The sequence below is a fragment of the Lygodium microphyllum genome, chromosome 10 (assembly GCF_053477565.2).
Source record: "Lygodium microphyllum isolate KBCC chromosome 10, Lygodium_microphyllum_v1.1.10, whole genome shotgun sequence".
Lineage (NCBI taxonomy): Eukaryota > Viridiplantae > Streptophyta > Polypodiopsida > Schizaeales > Lygodiaceae > Lygodium > Lygodium microphyllum.
The window spans coordinates 95,286,043-95,308,154 of record NC_141144.1 but is presented as its reverse complement, the minus strand read 5'-3'; the positions used below and the strand labels follow the sequence as shown (position 1 = coordinate 95,308,154).

The 22,112-nt window shown below is 42.5% G+C and overlaps 1 protein-coding gene across 2 annotated transcripts in view; it reads right to left on the bottom strand.

Annotated features, from left to right (window-relative positions):
- Positions 1-3,505: 3,505 nt before the first annotated feature.
- The window catches only part of PAT2 (protein affected trafficking 2), a 98,757-nt gene continuing 80,150 nt past the window's right edge, over positions 3,506-22,112 (bottom strand). Inside the window, exons 7-10 of one of the 2 annotated variants that reach the window (XM_087686599.1) lie at positions 19,157-19,357; positions 17,876-19,023; positions 4,543-4,815; positions 3,506-4,440 (exon numbers count right to left, since the gene is read on the bottom strand). In XM_087686599.1, coding sequence (XP_087542725.1) covers positions 4,074-4,440; positions 4,543-4,815; positions 17,876-19,023; positions 19,157-19,357 — 1,989 coding nt within the window. In that variant the 3' untranslated portion in view covers positions 3,506-4,073. The remainder of the gene's footprint in view (positions 4,441-4,542; positions 4,816-17,875; positions 19,024-19,156; positions 19,358-22,112) is intronic. The other variant, XM_087686600.1, reaches the window with a different exon arrangement.

Here is a 22,112-nt window from a genome sequence, read left to right as displayed (position 1 = left end):
TTATATATCCTCCATGTCTTACAAGGATGGGATGGTGCAAGATTCATTTTATCCATTTGCGAGCATGAAAACTCATGCCTATAGTAGAAATGTACTTCTTGGGAATTTTTAATAGCACATAATATGGTTGCTACCATTGGCCATTAGACCATATAACTTTACAATACCAGAGTGGTATGGTGAATTGTTATTCGAAATTGCATCAAAGCTTCTTGAGTTAAGATATAGCTCTAGAGTAAGTTGATTTTTTCTTAAGATGTAGACTCTTGAGCAAGGTCTACTTTTGTTCCCAAAAGCATCACTTGTTTTTGGGAATCAAATTAGACCTTGCTTTGGGAAAGTGAAGAAAATACAAAAGGGTAATGTTCAGTGCATGCTCTTGCACATTATTAATTTACATTTGAGTTGCCTAATTTTTTCTCAACCTAGCACCATCATTTTATTGAGACTTGAAGCTAACACTTAGAATCTACAAAATGACATCAACATTGTTTGAACATGTCAATGTTAGCAATCACTACATTTGTACATTCTAGGTTGCAAGAATAGCATGTTCCTTAGGCTTACATAAGTTATAGAGAGGTGTGCCATCTCTCCACCATACATCATATACAATTCTCATTACACACACAAATCATAGAAAGAATAATCGAAGGATAAATCTTGTCAACAACTAAAGCACAAAAAATACTCAATCAAATTTTAACACCATCCATTACATACACACGACGACTTTAGAAACACCACTTTTTCTCAACTAAAACAAAAACCATGCTTTAAAGAACTTGGTTTTTTGGTGATTTTGTAAGTAATATGTTATTTTCAATAGTGATTTTAAAATCAAGGAAATAAAATTTTTGGATTGAGATTTATGAAACTCTAACTATAGAAAATATAATGAAGTATTCCATATGCTTGTAGATAATTGTACTATAAAAAAAGGTAGCCAAAAGTTTAAAGTCACACACCCATCAAACTCAACCCACACTCAAACCAACTAGGATATGGCCCAATTGGCAAGTATTTTGGAATTGTTAAGTCAAACAATGCAAAGTCAAGTAATACCAAACAACATGATCAAACAAATGAAATCTGTGTGTGTGTGTCTCTCTCTCTCTCTCTCTCTCTCTCTCTCTCTCTCTCTCTCTCTCTCTCTCTCTCTCTCTCTCTCTCTCTCTCTCTCTCTCTCTCTCTACAATTCTCAACTGATATAAAACAACAAAAGCACATGAAACAATGTGAAGACTAGGTAATTGTAGGATACTTAAAGGATGAGATTAGTCTTTCGTGTGTAGGTCCACATTCATGCTTAGGCTTTGCACCACCATTGAGAAGTGCTATAAAACAACAAAAGCACATGAAACAATGTGGAAGTTGGTGGGTCATTGCAGGATACTTAAAGGATGAGATTAGTCTTTCACGCATAGCCCCACATTCATGCTTAGGTTTTGCACCACCATTGAGAACTGCTATGGGCTTGCGGCCATGGGAGAATCAATCCATGCTATAGTACTAATGTTTCCTAACCTAGCATTCTACTTTTATATACTTCTTAAGGAGACTCTCAACAATGTTAACTTTATGAAAAGAAGCATGGGTAGGCTTCGTGTTTGGCATAGAAGCTAAAATAAGGCACCATGTTGTCCTCTTCTATATGTTGAATAGGTTCTTTTACAATTGCTCCTTTGCCAATTTCACTTGTTCATCTAACATGAATATGAGTAATCTTACAAGGAAATTATTTAAGAATTTCTCTTTAAGTAACCTTATTAGGAAATGATGAAACAATAATTAGGGGAGACAAAAGATAATAGGCTGGCTTACCAAGATGATGTTGTGGAGATGTTTGATATGAATTCATATGCTTGGAGGAACACTTGAAATTTGAGCTTTATTTCAACTTTAAACTATTAAACATTGATTACTTTATACATTTGTGGGCATCCCATCTCCTCAAGGAGCTTTTTACATTCTAAAATTATGGTTTTGCACACTTAATTTAAGGCAATCATCTTCCATGTGTGGCCAATTAGGTTAAGTTGTTGAGTGCTATTCATGCTCATTCTACTATATGGCTATTGAGAGGTATCTCTTTGTAGTCGTGATAACCTTGGATTTCTTGATCATAAAGGTTTCTAAGCACTTGGTCAAACAAAACTTCATTAAGGATTTTTAGGATGATTCCTTGTAAATACTATGTTGATTCCAATGGTGCCTAGTTATTGAAGATTCTTGCTTGTGAAATTCATGGATCGTAGTAAGAATCAATTCGAAGTCCATGACATATGATGTTTGTTGCTTGGCATGGCACCTATTGGTGTACTTGTAAGCAACAGTTATGTATATTTTTGGGAATTTAAGTGGATTGGAAGGACTAGTTTTTAAGTATAATTGTGCATTACTTTCTTAGGTGCTATGGTGTGCAAAAGGACTATTGGTGTATTGTAAGAAACGAGCATGCACATTTTTGGGAATTTAAGTGGACTGGAAGGACTTATTTTAAAGTATAATTGTACATCACTTCCTTGGGTGCTATGGCAATGCAAAGGAATATTACGCATTGTTATTACTATCAATTTGGATAGAGTTATATCTCAAGTACTCTCTTCACCCATGCACGTTATTCTACATGAAAGACAATGCTCGTGCCGTAGACGTCTTTGGAGTACTATACTTTCAAAATGTATGCATGGTATGTAAGTGTTAAATGGGTTGATTCATGTGAGTTTTGACCATGAAGCCATCCATGTACTAGGAACAAGATCCTTCATTAGGGAGGAGTCAATTCAGTTTGATGTGTTTGGTTGATTATTCATATATTAAGAAATTGAGGATTAAGTTGATTGGACACTTGCATACACATTTTCTTAAACAAAAAAACATGAACTCGAAAAGAATCAAAACAAAGTCCAACCCAAACAAGAAATGCCAATATATGCACGGCCATATAGATATGTATGCACATACATACATATGTAGATATATATATATATATGCATGTTTGCATGTGTTTGTGTTATATACGTAACTATGTTTGTATGTGCCTCTGTATGTATGTATGGGTTGCCATATAGAAACTTGAAACGCTAACATGTGCTAGAAGAAACCATAGTCCCTCCCTACTAAAACTTGCTTCTAGATACAAGATCTTACCTAGGCATTTGCACGTAGGGCCAAGATCAGAGAGTACTTGCAGAGATAAGACATTCCTACAGGAACCTGCATTCGTGCTTTGTCACAAATTTAGTCATCCATGGCAACAAAAGGGTGAACACGCTTATGTGCATTAAATACAGGTCAAGCAAATGGTTCAGTACCTTATTCTCCCACTCCCTAAAATCTTGTATCGTACCAAAAAAATGACTGAAAGTCAAACTTGTTCCTTGTAATGGCACGCACACAGGCTTGGGTGACACCTTAGAGACCATTAAATTTCAAAAACATTTGAAGTACACCTGTATATGAGTAATGACTCAGAAGAGTGTTTTAAGGTATTTTGGAAGTAATAGGGTTAAGAGGTTGCGGCAAAGATTCCACTTAAGTAGGTTTGGCAGATTAAATCATGACCCTAATTTACCAAAACTTACAGATTGTGCCCACAAACTGCAATCTTTATCTTCCCAAAAGGATGGGGACTAATAACAACCTCCTACACTGAGAGAGTGATTTATTAGGGAATGCTGAGTAGGTCAAGATGTCAAATTACATTACTTCCATTTGAACTGAACTGAAAGTGGTAACTTATTGGAATAGCGTTCAAACTTCATGTGCTTATGTACACCATTAGGGTAGGTCAGGGGACAAACACATTGTATTTCAGAATGACTCAGAATGCTTGAATTCTCTTACTATGAAGTTTGAATGACTAGCTTCATATCTTCTACAAGCTTTAACAGTTGCCTTGATGTTAACTAGCTTCATATCTTCTACAAGTTTGAAAAGGCAGATTAATGGGGATCACCTAAGGCAGCTATATGTTGGGTTAGGAAGAGAAGAGTGACAGATTGTTAACCATGACAGTTTTTCCTGGCTCAAGCTGGCTTCTTTATCATTCATCATCAAAAGCTTCTTTATCATTCAGCATCAAGGGCTTTCTGAAGTCGCTTCAACAAGTTCAATCCAAATACAGAATCTTCACAGTTCACCTTCATCAACACTGGCAAAACGATGTTCTGATCAACAGACTCCTTTACCTCAATGACAATTGTTATAAGGCAAAGCATTGATGCAGCTAGGGTCTCGCCGCTAAATTTTAAGTGCAAACGAAAAGATTCTCCAGCATCAGCCGCTGACATGTCTACAGGTATTGAAGCTGAAATAAAGAAAACATTGACATTTTGCAGCACAGTTGATGCAACATATGTGGCAACAGACAAAGTTTCCTGATCAGGTCCTTGAAGAGAGGACTTCTGACCTGTTAGGTCTCCCCTTATGTTACACCTGTGAAGCAAATAATGTTATTAGAGAGAACACTGACAGTAATGACTATTGGCTCATGCTAGGAATTAAAATGTCACAGACGCAGCAGTCAGGATACTAGACCTGCGTGTGGTCTCAAACATTCCTGGCAATCCCCGTACAGCTGCTGCAAAAGCCTGATCAGTGAACATCTTTGGCCTCAAGAAGGCACCTATATCAGGTGCAATCTTGACAGGAAATTGCTTCCCATTACACAATACCGCAAGCTTAACTGGCATAAGCTGTTGATTAAAATTTATGTACAACTTTCCCTCCATTGATTGATGTGGATTGAGGGTCGCTATCACCTCTGATGGTATGATTAGTGCACTCTCTTCTCTTTTCAAAGCACTAGACCTGATGACAAATATAATTAGTGATCCAATACCCACCTTGCTTCACACTTCAGTACAAAGCATCAACAATGGTAGAGCATTGTCACACACACACATCAACATCTAAAAGAGGCCAAATCGCCTGTGAGACAAATCAATATACAATAAATCCTTATTCTAAGTATCATATAAAAACTGAAAAGATATTAGTTATAATCAAGTGCATTCCATGTATAGTCCCTATCTAGCATATTTTTAGAGTACAACCATGACCAATAATGAGAGTAATATACTTCCCACTCCATCCAATGGGTATGATGGGATGTAGCGTATGGTACATGGGGCAAAGATGAGAAGGCTGGCATATGTACCGCATCCTGTCATAGGCTTTGAATCTGTCCTCCACAGGTCTATGATATCATGCCTAGACCCGAGCAATCGGTGCCTATTATGGGCAGCATGGTCTATGTCTGAGTAGTTCGGGTCTCCCACAGCCTTGATGTCCAAGACTCTTTGGGTTGTGTCACAAGAATGTGAATTGTTAACTCAATTCTCTGGACAATTTAGTTGGGCACATGTGAGATTACGTTGAATGTGTGCCACACTGACACAATCCTAGCTTGGGCTCAGCAGACGTTGTGTAGATGGGTGCAAATGGGAGACAAATTTTGGTTAGGGACATTAAATAACCCATTGGAAATGACTTCTATTGTCATGGGGGTTAAGGATTTAAATCATTCGACGTCTCTTACTAAGGTTTGTTTAAAATTTCAACACTTTCAAGTTCAAAGAGGTTAGCAATTTAAAATTGAGACTAGGCAGCATTTAATGTTATTTTAAGGGTATGACCAAAGAACTGTTTATCTCGATTTTATGTGTGGAATCTACAACAAGGATGACATATATGCAACTATTGAAGACTCAATTTGGCTCCCCAAACATTCAAAATCAAGGGGCAAATTGAGGATCAATGATGTCAATCACTATTTTAATAGTGGTCAATGTCTTAGGGCTCAAAGTCAGGGAATTCTCTTTCTTGTTGATTTTCCCTCATCTCGGTTTAAGCATATGCAATCTGATAGTGGAAATTGGAGATTTGGGCCTAATGTGTTGTTGATTGTGCTAGGTTAGGGTTTAGCAACACGCGCATACTCACACACACTCACAGTGAACAAGTGAACAACAAGAGAGAATAGAGTGCTGAAAGGTCACATCCAATATGTGAGAGTGAAAGAAAGTACAATCCCTAAGGTACTAAGTACCACATCCACCACTGATGGGTATTCACACAGGGAAAAAAAAACCCTTCTCCAGCTAGAGGGTAAAAGGTGCTCATGGGATAAGGGACTGTTCACACCAGAATGTAGGAGAAACATGATAAGATAATGCCCCCCTCAACTACAATAAATTGTATGCGAAGATAGTAGTGCAAGTGGCCAAGATCTGTCACATCAAAAGCATGCAACAATTCAGTTCTTAAGGCTGAAAGTGTCTCATGAGGTCTAATCAACAACATGTCATCGACATAAAGAATGAGAAGCAAGGGGCTATCCCCATCTTTGTGGACATAAAGTGTGCTCTCAATGTGTGAATTATTGAAGCCAAGAGCAATCAAGTATGCATGTATCTTATCATACAATACCCCAAGTGTTTGTTTTAAACCATAGAGGACCTTGCACAAACAACACACTCTGCTTTCTAATCCTTTCTAAACAAAGCCAAGAGGTTGAGTAACATGAACCTCCTCGTAAAGATCACCATTCAGAAAAGCAATCTTCACATCCAACTGATGCACATACAAATCATAATGGGTAGCCAAAGCAATGACATTGCGCATGGTGGTCATATGTGAAGTGGCAATCTTCACATCCAACTAATGCACATGCCAATTATAATGAGCAACCAAAGCAACGACACTACGCATGGTGGTCATATGTGAAGTGGATGCAAATGTCTCATAATAGTTAATCCCATGCTGTTGGGCATACCCTTTGCCAACAAGACGTGCCTTGTAGCAATCAATGCTACCATCGGATCTGCGTTTTAATTTGCAAATCCACTTAGTGCTTATAGCACGCTTGCCAATGGGCAAGTCATATAACTCCCATGTGCCACTTCTATTAATAGAGTTAACTATAACTGCATGGCTCTCATCCAATGTTCGTTTTGTAAAGCATCCTGTAGTGAAACAAGTTTTTCATTGCATTCAGAAGCTACAAGTGCTTGCGCAACCAAGTTACCATGTGCATGGCGAGTAGCTGCTCTAGTTCTAACAGGAAGAGAAATGGGCTGTTTGCTGTCTTGCAATGTATCTAACACCCATGTAGGGACTGTTTTAGCTTCCCAAATAGTAGCCCTCTTATCGGCCACGTCATAATCAGCCATACCTTGATCAATGGGCTGATATTCAAGTTGTTGTTCAGCATGTGTTTGCTGCTGTAAAATAAGGGATGTATCCATTCATAAGAAACCAATCCCATCATAACCCTAAACCCTAAACATTTTGAATTTATAACTGATAAGAAAAGGGGATTCCAATGTTCAATTTAAGGTTCAATGGATTGCATACATCAAGCTACCAATAGCTGAAGCATAAGGTATCTTGACCATTTCAGCCTTTCTATCATCAGATGTAGGGCTGTCAACTGCACTAAGTTTCACATATGGAGGCAATGGTACACTAATGGCTTCCCCCCCTTACATATTGAAATGCTACAGAACCTTAATGACATACTCTTGTTGTGACAGATAAAGAAGACCCTTCGATCTCTCTCTCAGTATATGCATGCCAAGAATGTGATTGGCCTCACCAAGATCCTCATATCAAAGCTATTGTGTAAACTCTACTTCAAGGAAGGCATGAATATCCTTGCCTGCAATCAATATGTCATCGACATACAAAACTAAGAGAATAAGACTGCCATTTGTTGCATTCTTGGTGTATAAGCAGTGATCAACTTGAGAACAATGAAATCCCTGAGCTTGCATTAATGTATCAAATTTATGATACCATTCTCGTGGTGCCTGCTTTAGCCCATATAAGCTCTCGTTGAGTTTACATACTATAGTCCTGAAAGGCTTTGGACACATATTCCCCACCATTGTCAAAGCAAAGGCATTTTAATGTCCTGCTAGTTTGATTTTCAACAAGTGCCAATAATTTTTTAAATTTATCCAAGGCCTCGTCTTTGTGACAGATTGGATAAACGTATACTTTGCATGTGGCATCATCAACAAAGGTAATGAAAAACTTCTTCCCCCCTAGAGATAATCCTAGCATTTGACATACATCTAAATGTACCAACTCTAAGGGTGAAGACTTTAGAGAAAGAGATTTTTACCATAAATACAATGATAACATTGTTCAAAGTCAGCATACCTCAAAGTCGGCAAATAACCCAAGTGAGAAAGCACTTTCATTCCAGTTTGACTCACGTGTCCTAACCGGCTATGACACAAAGAAATACTTGGCTACTCAGTTATGGCGACTACAGGTCACGCACATTAGATACATGCAAAGGATACAAAGTATCACTTTTGGACCCCTTGGCAACAATGCGAGAGCCCTTACAAATTTTCCATTTGCTATCCCCAAAGGTGGTGTGATAGCCTTCATCATCTAGTTACCCTGTGCTTAAGGTACACGTCTCACATTATGCAAAACAAACACGGAGCCATGCTGAAATTCAAGTTTCACACTGCCAATGCTTGCAATTTTACATGCATAGTTATCCCCCAAGTGGACAACACAACGTACACCACCATTGTAGTCAGAAAACCACTCATGATGTAGTGTGACATGAAAGGACACACTTGAATCAAGTATCCAAGTGTACATATCATCCTCAAAATCTGCAATCAATGCATGTGTACTCGAAGAAGAATCAACAAGTACATCACCATCACTGTCATTCTCATGGGTGACTACATTAACCTCTTCTATTTTCACTTTGCTCTTCTTTGTAAGCTAGCTATTCTTTTTTTCAGCCTAGTTGTCTTTAGTGTTTTTGTTTTTGCCTTTCGCTTTCTTCAATTAAAAACAATCCTGTTTGTAGAGCCCTTTTTTGCCACAATGATGGCACTCCACATTTTTGCCACGAGACTTGCTGCGTGCTCTATTTTTAGAACTGCCCTTTTGCTAAAATCTACCTCTAGTGTGCAATGCATTAGAAGACTTGTTTGCTGAGTTATTTTGCCTATTGAGTTCTTCCATCAGCAAAGAACTCTCCATATCAAAGTATAACAGCTGAGCATTCGAGTTACTCAAAGCTGTCCTAAAAGTATCTCAACTTTTAGGCAAAGTGCATAGCAAGAAAGTAGTCTTGAACTCATCATCAATATGGAAATCCAAAGCAATCACTTGACTAAAAATTGAGTTGAACTCATTCAAATGTACAGACATGGCTCTACCTTCTTTCATGCGAAAGTTCATTAAATTTTTCAGCCAATAAACCTTGTTGGTTGCAATTTTCTGAGCATACAATTCTTCAAGCCTCTGCCACATTGCATATGCTGAATTCAGCTTCTCAATGTTAAAGAGCAAGTTGTTTGACACTAAGAGCTCAATGGTAGAGCCGGCAAGCTCACCCAAGTCATCCTACTCTTCTTGTTCCATGTCTGCTAGTTTTATTCCCTTTGTTTTGATGGACTTTACATGTTTCTTCTGCATCAAGACATTGTAGCACTATTTTTGCCATATTGCAAAATTATATGCACCCTCAAGCTTCTTGATGTGCAAAAAATTATTGTTATCATTGTTTCCAACCATAATTTGTAGTACCTAATTAACTAAGCAGTCACCAAAGGCAAGCCCAAATGTTACACAACAAGTACCAACTAGCAATGAAAATCCCAAGATTGCAGAGATTTCAAATATGCAAATAGATTTTTAGAATTTTTACAAACATATCTGCTGCTACACTCCTCAAACAATTACTGATACACTTAGGTACCAAGGCACCAATTACATGTGAAATCCCCAAAATTTCACTACAGTTTTTGCTCCAAAGGTGTTCCTGGACACAATTTTGACAATTTTGATCAAAAGCCCCAAATTTTTAGAGGGTAATCCGTCAAGATTGCATCAATACATGTACCCAAGTGCATATACCAAACATTTGTTGCACAAATTGAAGGTTAAAGAGAGGCTAAAATGTGAAAAACGTCTTTAAAGGTTAAAGAGAGGCATTTTTTGTGGATTCAACCTGCAAGAGAGAGAGAGGAGATACTGCTGGTTTGATTTGCAGCCATTGGAGGACCTTCTGAGGCAACCAAGGACAGGAGCAGACCAATCAATAGCAGGTGACAACATCTACAAGCTGTTGAGACAGGGAAGCAATACTAAATGACAGATTTTCTTCACTTCTTCATGAAGAAAGTCTGAATTTTCTCTCTCCTCAGTATTCTCTTCCATCTCCCAACCTTTCTACAAACTTGCTTCAAAATTGTAGCATTGAGATCACCAAAGGCCGAGAAATTTCAGATTTCTATGCTGTAAACTCTAATTTGCAACAGAAATTAGGGTTTACCAGCAGCCTCGAGAAGCGTACCAAAAATTGGAAGCTCCAAGACTTGGATTCAACTGGGCTAAAGGTGAATTTCAGCTAAATTCAGGTGGAGGACTAGCCAGCCATTTATTTTGGGGCGTTTCCATCGTCTATGAAGTGGGTGAAGGCCAATTAAGTGCTCGAATCAAGGGGCAAAATAGATTGAAGACTTGCTAATCACTTTGGACAGTAAGGGGAGTTTGGATTGCAAAGGGGATCGGGAGAATCCCATTGTAAATCAACTTCTTCTTCAATAAAGCTAAAGAAATACCGAAAGGGGCGCCAATTTTGAGGCCAATCGGGTGTGCATTGTCCATGATCAGTAGATAAATTTGTATTTTCAGATTTGCATTTATTGTTTGCTGTTGTAATTAAGTTGTAATCAAGGATTTACCACCCATCCACGAAAGGAAAGTTGGTTTCACTGTCACAAGTCTTTGACAACGTGGAATCTATCTCAACACGTCTGTCTTCACCCCAATCTGCCGCCTGTCACCTCAGGCCAATCACCTCAAGCCAATCACATGCTCTAATACTAGTTTGTTGAAGCTGCTAGATCAAGACTAAGTGATTTGAGATTGAGAGTGTCAGATATTGTGCAGGAAGCAGTAGAAAAGTGTAAGTCACAGGAGTGTAAGCATGACACAATGCGTATCTGGTACAATGACAAATGTACCACTTTTAGGGTTAGATAGTATACAAAGTACAAGAGTGTAAGGGTGCGTTCACACCCGAACACCGAAAAAGGCACAATAACCCTTTATTCCCAACAAAAAAAACCCTAATCTTGAGTAGGTGATAGCATCTTGAAGCCTCTTGGCAATATGTGGCTATTGTTTGGACATTGTTTGTGCAAGAGAATTAGAATTCTCTCTCTCTCTCTCTCTCTCTCTCTCTCTCTCTCTCTCTCTCTCCATATGCCTATTGAAGCCTCGTCACTAAATTTGAAGCATTTCAACAGTGAATTTGCTGATTCTACACCTGATTTCAACAAAAATCAGGGTTTCATGGCTGTCTTGGAATGCATGCCAGCAAATGCTAGCCATGCATGAAGGATTGTGGCCGTCAAATTGAAGATTTACAGCAGATTTGAAGAGATTGGTCATCTACAACAAGGATGACCTACATGCAACTGTTGAATACTCGTTTTGGCTCCCCAAGCATTCAAAAATAAGGGGCAACTTGAGGTATGATGCTGGTTGCTGTTTTAGGGCTGAAAATCGGGGATTTTTCTCTCTACTGATTTTCCCTCTCTTGTCAGATGTATCTGCAATCTAGCAGTGAAAATTGGTGATTTGAGTTTGATATGTTGCTGACTGGCGATTTGCTTTTCTCAGTCTAAAACCAGCAAGGTTTAGGTTCTACATGGCTGCATTAGATGCATGCACACATGCCTCAATGATTGAGGACAGTTGCTAATGTTAATTGGGTAGTGGACAACTGAATGGGTGAGATAGTGGAGTTCTATAGGAGGGCTGATTTGCATGTAATGGAAAAAGATTCAATTTGAGCTTCCCTAATGGTGAAATCAAGGGGCCCATTGGATTAGCTTACAAAGAACAGCCAAATATTCCAAATGTTGTAAGAGAATCGGCTTAGTCAATAAAGGCAGTTGAGAACTCAAGAGCATATCTCTTGAGTTTGAGGCCAGGCCTGTCATCTTCTCAATTTGAGTCAAATCTCAGTTGGACAACATTAATGTGAAAAGAAATATCGCAAGGGACGGCAACGTTTTGGGGGCAGTCGAGTGTCAGCTCATCTCAATTTCTTTGGTGCAGTCTAGCCCATTGTCATAAGTGCTAGGTTTTTATAATTTATCATTTATTTAATGAATTTATTGCTTGCTGCATAGTGATGTAAATTGGTGTTACTGTTGGTTCCACCATCCTTCTGCAAAAGGAAGACAAACTTCACTATGCATCCTTGCTATGAAGCAGATGATACAAGCGGAGAAGGGTGCTTTAAAAAATTGGGGATTTCTGGCTAGGATCTCTGACTCAGCCTGTGTTATTACTCTGGAGCATTCGTTCTCCTAAACTAGATTTCCAAAGTATTATTTCTGGATTATAAGTTGGATTTCTTCACACCTCAGTACAGTAAAACACACTAGCATATATAGAGCAGTTGTTCATGGGTAGTGTTTTTTTTTAGAGAAAAGAGAAAGATTGCCACTATTATATCCTACTCCATACTTGGGGCCACTAACCTCAAGCCTTGATCACTTCTATCCTAGACTGATCTCATTGGGATTATATTACTCAAAAAAACTGATTACAATGGGGTGCTCATGCTCAACTGACTAGCTGGAGCTGATGCAAAGTCACAACTACATCATGGATACAAGCCTCTCAAGGTGCAAGGCGGTCTGGGAGGGATGGGGGCAAGAAGTCTTTTCTTTTGTGTGTGTGTGTGTGTGTGTTGGGTGGTGGGGGGGGGGGGGGGGGGGGGGGGGGGGGGTGTTTTGTTTTGTGTATCGCCAACTGGGGCTGCCTGCTTGCATCACGAAGAACAGGTCCTAGCCGCCCCAATTGCGCATGAAATGACAAAGGAGCTCCTGACAAGCCCTAGACTCGCCTTGCACCTAGTCCCATCGGCCGCGCAGGGAGTGGATGATGGAGGTCCAGAGCTCCACTAAGGTCGCCTATACTGAGAGTCACTTTCCGCCAAAAGCCATCTGACACCACGCCTTCCAGATATGCCATCTAGTTAGACTCCCTATAATCTCCCATACCTCCAAGCGGTCTGCTGTGAACGTGACCTAAGGAAGTGAGACATCGCCTCTGCAAAGAGTAGAAACAGGTATAGGGCCAGGGAGCAACCCTGTTGAACCAATCTCTCCACCCGAAACTCCTCCCCTCGCCTTCCGCCTATGAGAACCCTACTGGTGGCCGATCTGTAAAGGGCAGAGACCCCGCGAATCCAAACCTGGGGGAATCCCAACCTCACCATGGTGCCCTCTAGGAAATCCCAGTCCACCCTATAATAAGCTTTCTCGAAATCCAACAGTAGTATGGCCAGTCTCTGCCCACTGTGTTGAGCCCACTCTATCGCCTCAAAGAAGGTAAATACATTGTCAAGGATACTCCTATCCTGGACAAAGTCTGTCTGTGTCATGGATGATGTCTGGAAGCACGGGGCGGAGTCGCCTACCGATCATCTTTGCTAGTGCCTTATAGGCCACTGACAATAAGATGATCGATCTCCACTGGGAAAGCTCCAATCGGTCTCCCCCTTTGGGGAGAAGATTGATAAGGCCTGCCAAAAGACTCCCTGTATCTGTCCTGAAGTGAAAATCTCCTAGAAAGACATCGATAGGGTGTCCTTCATCACTTCACAGTAGGTAGCGAAGGAGGCGTTAGAGAGGCCATCCTCTCCCGAGCATTTCTGCCCATTCTGTGTATGGAAAGCCTCCTCTAGTGTGAAGGGGGCTAGGAGGGAGCGTCCCATCTCCTTTGTGACGAGGAGCGAGATGTGATCCCAGACCTGCTATCTACATCTCTGTCCTTTAGCTAAAGCTCTCCTGCTAAAAAAGGCGCGTGTAATAGTCGGTGGCAATCTCCATCACCTCATCTGGGCTAAAACGAGTTCTCTCATATTGATCCCGAAGGCTGCGTATCTGCTCTCCTGCGGTGCAAGGCTGGTGCACCTGGAAGAACTCCTTGCACATCGTGTCTCCCTTCCGTGCCTAAAAGGCTGCTGAGGTTCAGAAGGAGAACTCCAAGTGCTTGTCCTCTAGGCCAGCACTGGCTACTTGCTTGCGCATCTCTTGTGCGTGGAGGGTGGGATCCCCTGGTGCCTCCTTTAATAATCTCTGCCTGGCTGCTAGGTCCCGCCAGAGTGCGCTCTCCTCCTCCCAGCTTTGCTGCTTGGCCTGTATGGCTACTTCTTGGCAGATTCTGCTCAACTCGGCTAGGACGTCTGCAACCTCCTCTGCTATCCAGTCCCTCCAATCCCACTCTCTGGTCCAAATCTGGTCTCGTCACCTCCTCCCTCCTATAGATCGAGTCAGGGATCCGACACGATCGTGTATCTAGAGCAGATGCTAGGGGATCAAGTGTCAGGAGAACTGGGCAATGATCAAACAACATGGTGACTGCCAACTACTCAATCTAGCCTCCACGAGAGCCTCCCCACTCTCCCACATAGAACTTGTCCAACCGCTCCAGCAGGACTCCACCTAGCCGCCTATATCCCCAAGAGAAGTCCAACGACCTCTCCCTCCTGTGGAAGGCAGAGTCTCTCCAGGCATCGCGTACTCCTACTACTAGCAAAAAGACCTCCCATGCCTCCTGCCTCTCCCCAGCCATGCCCTGGTAGTTTATGCCTCTGCCCTGTTAGTCCTCCAAAGCCTCTAGGTTGTTGAAGTCTCCTCCAACGATCCAGGAGTCCACCTCTAGGAGTCCATCTGCAATCTCCACCCAAAATTTACTGCATGCCCTAACCTCCGTAGGGGCATAGACATTGAGGACTTCAAGGCACGATCCCCCAATATCCAATTTGATCCATAGAACCCTCCATACCACTATCATCCCGTGGTCTCGTACACAAGCAGTGAGACTTGGGCCGATAGAGATGCATACACCTCCACTCCTGTCGTAGGCGCCTATGGTGTGCTTCCAGTAAGTGTGCGAGCTGCCCAGAAGTACCTTCCCAACCTGCTAGGCCTGGGTAGGGGTTAGCTTGTGCTCTTGTAGAAGTAGAATGTCGATCCGACCGGCAAGGACAGGCTGCAGCTTCTGCCCCACAATCAACTTCCTGGAACCACGTGCCCCACTGTAGTAAAGACTATTCACATTCCAGGATGCAAGGTGTAAGCTCATGGGGAAACCTGTGACTGACCGAACATGCATTTGTTCGGTATGGAGGCTGTTGATGAAGAGAAGAAGCTATGAGGCATGCAAGTACGCTTTGCCACCAGTTTGGACGATGAACTCCAATCCCCCATGGTGGCCCTCGGTCGGACCATAGGGGTGATAGATGCTCCAGGTGGTGCTATCAATACATCTATCAACCATGCTAAGAGTCGTGACTCTGTACACTGGTAGAAACGGGCCACCTATGCCAGGGGCCACTCGATCACATCCCTCGAAGCTCTCCATTGTGGAGGGGCTCGAAAGATAATGCACAAGTGTGGGACCTCGGCACCAGCCCACCAGTTAATGTCCCTCATGCAACTAGGCCATTGCTGTGCAAACAGTACTAGTCTTTCTTCTCCCATCCACCGGGAGATGTGGTCTGCCACCTGACTCTTCAACTGTTCCTCTATCTATGTAGTTGTCCACTCCCCTGAGTGAGAAGACTGAAGAAAAAAGGCATAGCTTGGCCCATCCGGTGGTGCTAGTAGATGGACCTTGCCCATCCTTGACTTACGAACCACAAAGATCCCCACCTCTAGAGGTAGTGGAAACTCTCCGCGTTCCACAACTCTCAGGTAGAACCATATGTCACTGCGGAAGAACTCTTGTGGCAACAATTGTGCTTGTCTCGAGAAAGTGTGACGGGCAGCAAGGACAGATGAGCTGATGGCTGTATGGGAGGGGGGAGACTGCTGGTGCTAGGAGGATGTAGGCGTGTGTGGCTCATCACCTCCTGTGGGAGAAGGGGGGGTGGGTTTGGGACGGACCACCTGTACCGGGTGCGGATTCAAGGGGGGTGCTCGGTAGGGGAGGTGGTGGGGGGGAGGAGGATTGAGGGATGGTGGGATGGATAGAGGTGCATGGCGGGTATGTGGGGGGGAGGGGCCACGGTCAGTGGGGGCCGGGGTGGGTGGGTGTGGGGGCTATGGGATCTCAGGTGAGGTAGTTTGTGGCGCAGGTACTGGATGTGGGGGGCTATGGTCTTGCCGGGTGAGGCAGGCAAGGGGGGGCTGTGGAGTGCTTTGCCGAGGGGGCGTCGCTCATCCACCTGCTCCTTGCTGTCGAGGCTAGGTCTAAAGAGCTAGTTGCGTCCCCCCTGCCGTCTCCCTCTCTATCGTCTCTAGACCCGTGTGAAGCCGTCAGCGTCCACCTACAGGCTTGTCAACGGAGCCGCCTTGGCTCCGAAACACGTACACGCTGCTGCCTGATGCCCAAAGTCGTAGCAGCACAAGCACTGCCCTGGCTGCCCTGTCACAATGACCTGCTGCCTAAAGGGGTGCCCACCAACCTCAATCTCTAGGAACTGTGGGATATTCTTGATCTCTTTCACTGCCACCCGTACCTTTGAGACTCCAGCTGCTGTTGTCACTGCATCCGCGAAAGACGCGGGAAGGACAGTGCCGAAGAGCCGTCCAAAGTCTTCCACCAATTGGCGATACTCTATCGTTAGGCCATGGAAGAGAAGAGTGGCCGGGTGCCGAAGAAACCTGTTGTGGAGTGCAAATGTCTCCACAGTAAAGCCACTGTACCAAGGAGCCATGTATATGACCCCCTTCGTGGACTCATCTAGTGAACTGGCAAGTAACTCGCGAGCTGCATCTATCGAACAGAGCCTAACCATGAAGATCCCTAGGCCCATTAGGACCGCCTCCGCGATCTGTGTTGTGCCAATGTGCAGTGTGGAATAAAGCCAATCCCGAAGCTGGGCCCTGGCTGGGGAATGTCGTACTACCTAACCATAAATCGTTGTTTCCTTTAGCTCCAGCTCCATAGCTCGGACGGCTAAGAGCTGCTCCTCAGAGAGGATGACACACAAGGTGTTTGACTGGGGGGCACTCGCTGAGTGCACCAGCGTCTGACCAGAGGTTTCCATTGCGCGACCCTTCTGAGAAAACTACCCATCACGTCGCGGTGCTACCTGAGGGGGGAAGTTGCTGCAGGAGAGGGAGCAACTGGAGGGTGGGGGGTGCCAGGCAATCGCGAACCGTTGGGGGGCCAGCTGATGTGGTGGCACGAACGACCTAGGCAGGCACGATCAGACGTGACGGGGGGGGGGGGGGGAGCTCGTGACATGATGGGAGAGCTTTTTCCAAATTTTGCCTTACTGGATTACTATCACTGTCTGGTTTTTCTTTTACGTACCATTAGATTGTTGAATTTGGGCCTTCTTTTGTGGATGTGTCAAACTTAAGGAGAATCTCCAGATTAAGATAATCCAACAAAGATGCCCCAATTTGTTACTCAATTTGTCTTTCTCCCCCGGACAATCTCTGGAACACTCAGATTAAGAGAGAATCAAAAAATGGCCGGATGCATATTAGGCACTGAAATTAAGCTCATATAAAATCTGGGAGCACATATTAAGTCTCAAGTTTCCTGATCCACAGTGTTTGGTTTAGAGATCAACTGCTCAGCATCCCAACAAAGGCACCTCAAGTCTCACAGCCAGTGACTTTGCATCATCTGGACATGTATCACTATTATACACATGGGTCCTTACACATTTTTGGAGCAGCCAAGAGCAGACGACCAAACCCTTATTGCAGGAAACTGGCATTCTTATATGAGCAGTTCTTTCAAAGTCTTAACCTAGAAGAGACAATAAGAACAAGAATAATACAAAAAGAACATCTACTAAGAGATGATCACAAACATCATGGCTTCTCGAACCGTTACTTACTTGAATGATACACCATCTCCGGACACACTATTAGCCTCTGAATCCCAAGCCTTCACACTGATTGCAGACATCACATCTGTTGTCCTGTTCACAAATTTAAGTCCCAAGCAGACCATGTTCTGGGAGCCTCCAGAGTCTGAGAAGATATAACTGTACTTCACCTCCAAACCCTCACCATTAGTAAAGTTCAGCAGTGTCATACTCTTTGGTTCTGTATTCAATGATTTCAATAAAAGGGTTGCAAAACCTGTGTGAGATGTATCCTGAGAAACTTCCATACTTCTCTGACCCATGTCAAGGCTAGAAGATTGAAGCCAAGATTCCAACTCATCTGCAGATCTCAATGTTGGTCTTGCACTAACAGATTGCTGAGCATCCGATTCATGAATGCTTGGCAAATTAATATTTTCAATCTCAACATCAGATAAGTGTATCAAGGGTTCAAATTCTACTTCATTGGGTAAGGTACTTCTCTCAATACCCATAGCTTGTGAAGCATTCCCACTTGAAGGTTCGCTTTCACTTGTCTGAGAGTGTACTGTGCCATTTCTTTCTCCAGCAAAATCATCATTATCACTGCCACTGTGGGTTGATCCTGAACTGTAACTCCCACTAAAATCACTTTCTGCAACAAAATGATTAGGCTCCGCCAGCTTCTTTCCCAACACATCACCTGAATAATTTTCCAAAATTTGGACTGCTTCCAGCGACTGTGGGGGTTCTTTAAGGCTGCATGCCTCAGGAAGCGGTCTATAGCCAGGAGCATGATGATGAACAATGTGTGACATGGACCCAGGTAAAAAATCTTGATCTTGGGGCAGAGACTGATTGAAAGACGTTAATTTAGTTGATGCCAATATGTATTCTGGCAAAACAGAAATCGGTGACTTGCTTGCAGGTTCATCATACTGGTCTAGGAAAGATGCCAACGAGTCCACCACTTTATTAAGGCTACTATTCTGCAACATATTTGATGGCAACTCTAAAGATCCCCTCTTTAGGTGCAAATACATAAGCTGCCTAAGCATTCGAGCCCGATCACGAATGTCATAGTTCATATCACAACTACCAAGATCTAGTATGTAGCTCAATGCAAGTGCAGCTGCCTCCAAAGGAAAACCAACAGTCGTCTGGGATTGAATAACTATCTGCAACACATTTTTTAAGAACGCAGACTTATCATGAAAAAGAGCTGTACAAAGCATGAAAAAAGTAGATACAAAGCACGATTGATAACAAAAAATTTATTCCAAAAACTGCCACACAAAAGATACACTCAACCTTGCAAATACAATTCAGAATTTGCAATTTAGACTCAGCTTCTTCTTTCAGAAAGCATGCTGCAAGGTACTTGAGAATTGAAGGAAACATATCCTTAATGAGAACACTGTTGCAGCCATATTCTCCAATCATCCAAATAACAACAGCACGAGCTGCAGATATTCTGCAAAGATCCAGATCACGCACAAGCCGACAGAAGACCTGTGTGTGAATTTCCAAGTTACTCCACCTTTATTTTCCACCAAAATATTTCAATTTAGAAATTTCAAACGAAAACTTAACACCATTGGACAGTCATGTAGAGATCCTAGAAAATATTGTGTTATTGAATGTCAACTTACACAGAATCCACCCAGTTCTACATTCAGAGATGGGGATGGACAATGCCACTTTTAACACAGGAAATTAAGCATTCCCATGGGCTGTGGGTGCAAGAAAGGAAAGGGATTTAAATAATCATCATAAGAATATGTCTACCATCAGAGTTAAGTTGTTGGGGGGATTTTAGACAACTAAATACTACATTATCAGGCAAATTTTGTATATAGACCTACCAACTGGTCCTCCTTAACATTCTGCCACTGCCACGCTCAGCCAGGCTTAACACGCTTCCCCCTTCATCTTCAAGCCGACTCCCTTCAGTTTCCCTCTCTTTCACACTTCTCTCCTCTTCACCGAGCTGCCCCTCACTGTCATCTACTGGCCACACTGTCCCTACGTTGCACATGCCACCATGTCCCCCCTCATCTTGTTGCAGCACTCCACAGGTACTACAGGCTGCAGCCCTGCCCTTCCTTACCTCCACCTTCATCTTCTTCTCAGCTGAGTTTTGCTGCTCCTGCCCCGCCCCCCCCAAAAAAATGCAGAAAAAGAGAAAAAAGAGAAAAAAGCCAGCCTTCCCTCAACTCATAGCCCACAGTTTGTTCAGCAAGGTACTTCAAGCATGTGTTATGGAAACCCCTGGTCCAAGTGTGTACTTTGATTGGCTTGAGTCTCTTGTCACATGAAAGATAACAGGTAGATGTTGGGGATTCTTGCATCAAAATCCCCAACATCTATGCACTAGCAAAGGTTGGAGCACAAGCTCCTTTTGGTCAAGGTGGTGATAGGTCTGCCGAGGTTTTCTCTTAAATTGTTGGACTCTTCAACAACCTAGATACCATAGAGGATCAGCAAGATAGAGGCACGAATTTCCAGCACATTGCAGATGGAGAGCGAAAGGCGTGGGAGACCTTTCTTTTCGCAGTAGGTGCCAAAGATGTTTGGAGAGACCCAGCCTTTTGTCATGATGCTACAAGCAAGTTGAAGGCAGCCTCTTGGAACATCTTAACAAATTTATGTGGATAATTGGGGCATCCGCCAAAATGGTGTGAGAAGGAAATTGTCCTTGAAATATATTGATTTACTTATAATCCTACAAGACAATGAAGAAAAACAAGTTCAAATTATCAAAATCCTCCTTGGTGTACAATGAGAAGGATTCATGCATGGTTCAATACAAAAAGATTTCTTGAACACTGCCCTTTACAGAGCATGAGATGCTTCAAAACTTTCAGGCACAAAACTGACAAAAGTGTCCAAGAGTATATGGGCTTTCTTTTTTCTTTTTTCCAAGGAAAAGGTGGCTAATCAAAGAAAGTGCTTGAGCATCCTTAGAATCCCATTTCCTCTGATCCTCCATAGGATGGGAGGAGGAGCAACACCAGTAGTAGCACCAACCACCTGTCCTCGAGCGTGACGCTGGGGTGTATGAGGTGCAAGACCTCCTAGTCGCTACAAGTCACTTGTAACATTGTCCCACAAGTCCTTCACAACAAGGTTGCAGACCATAAAACTCCACAACTAGTAGTTGGAGCCATCAAGCTTGTCCTCTAGAGTAGGGACACCAAGGATGCTGCTCTGATCATTGTTTCCCTCACGTGCCATGCTCACGAATGAGCAAAAATCTATAGCCAAATACTTCAATGCTGAAGTATAATGTGTGTACTCCTTAGAGTACCAGAAATTCTTCATGATTGCTAACCAAGTGCCACAAAGAAGTGCCAAATTGTCATACAAATGCCAAAGTGTGCACTATGTCACCCAAATCAGCACTCAGCCCCACAAGAATAACAGCAATGCATTGTTGTATACTGCTGCAATACACCTGACTCGTAATGTGTGCTCACAAAATTACAAATATGTCGATTCTCACCAAAATTTCTGAATTTTTCCCATATTTACTGTTCAATCTGACTATGGTAGCAATTAAATGTTGTTATACCATTGATTTTCTGACTTGGGATGCATGGGCAAAAGTCCCAAATTTCTTCCTAAAATTTTCTAAGAAATTAAAGAAATGTTTACCTTACAGTGCAATTTTTTGCAAAAATGTTGCCTCATGATACATGCCAACAATAACCAGTGGTGGACTCTACCTCATGATGCATGCTGAAGCCAAAAAAGCTGAAAAGCCCCAAATTTCTAACACCAATGTCGAAAAAATTACACAATGTTTGACTTTCAGAGGAGATTCATGCACACGAACGTGAATTGGGAAAAAGCCCTAACTTTCCCCAAAGAAATTTCAAGAAATTTTGGAGATTGGAAAAGTTGGCCGAAAATCCCAAAATTTCCTGGCACAGAGTATGAGAAATTGAAATTTTCTAGAAAATTAGGTATGAGCCGAGCAAGATAGATGAGAAATTGCAGAAATTTTCCAAAAACCCCCAAATTTGAACAATTAAGGTCCTTGTGTTTTTTCTCAGATATGCTGAAAATAGCCAGCAGGACTAAGAAAATGGCGAGCAAGGTTAAGAAAATGGTGGGCAAGGCTGAGAATATTACGAACAAGGTTGAGAAAAGCTATGTGTGAACAAATGCATGCAAGATTGTGTACGGGACTCCATGCAAGCTGAAAATAGCAGCAACACTTCCTCCAAAACAGCAACTTCTCTTCCTCAGGCTGAATGTTGGC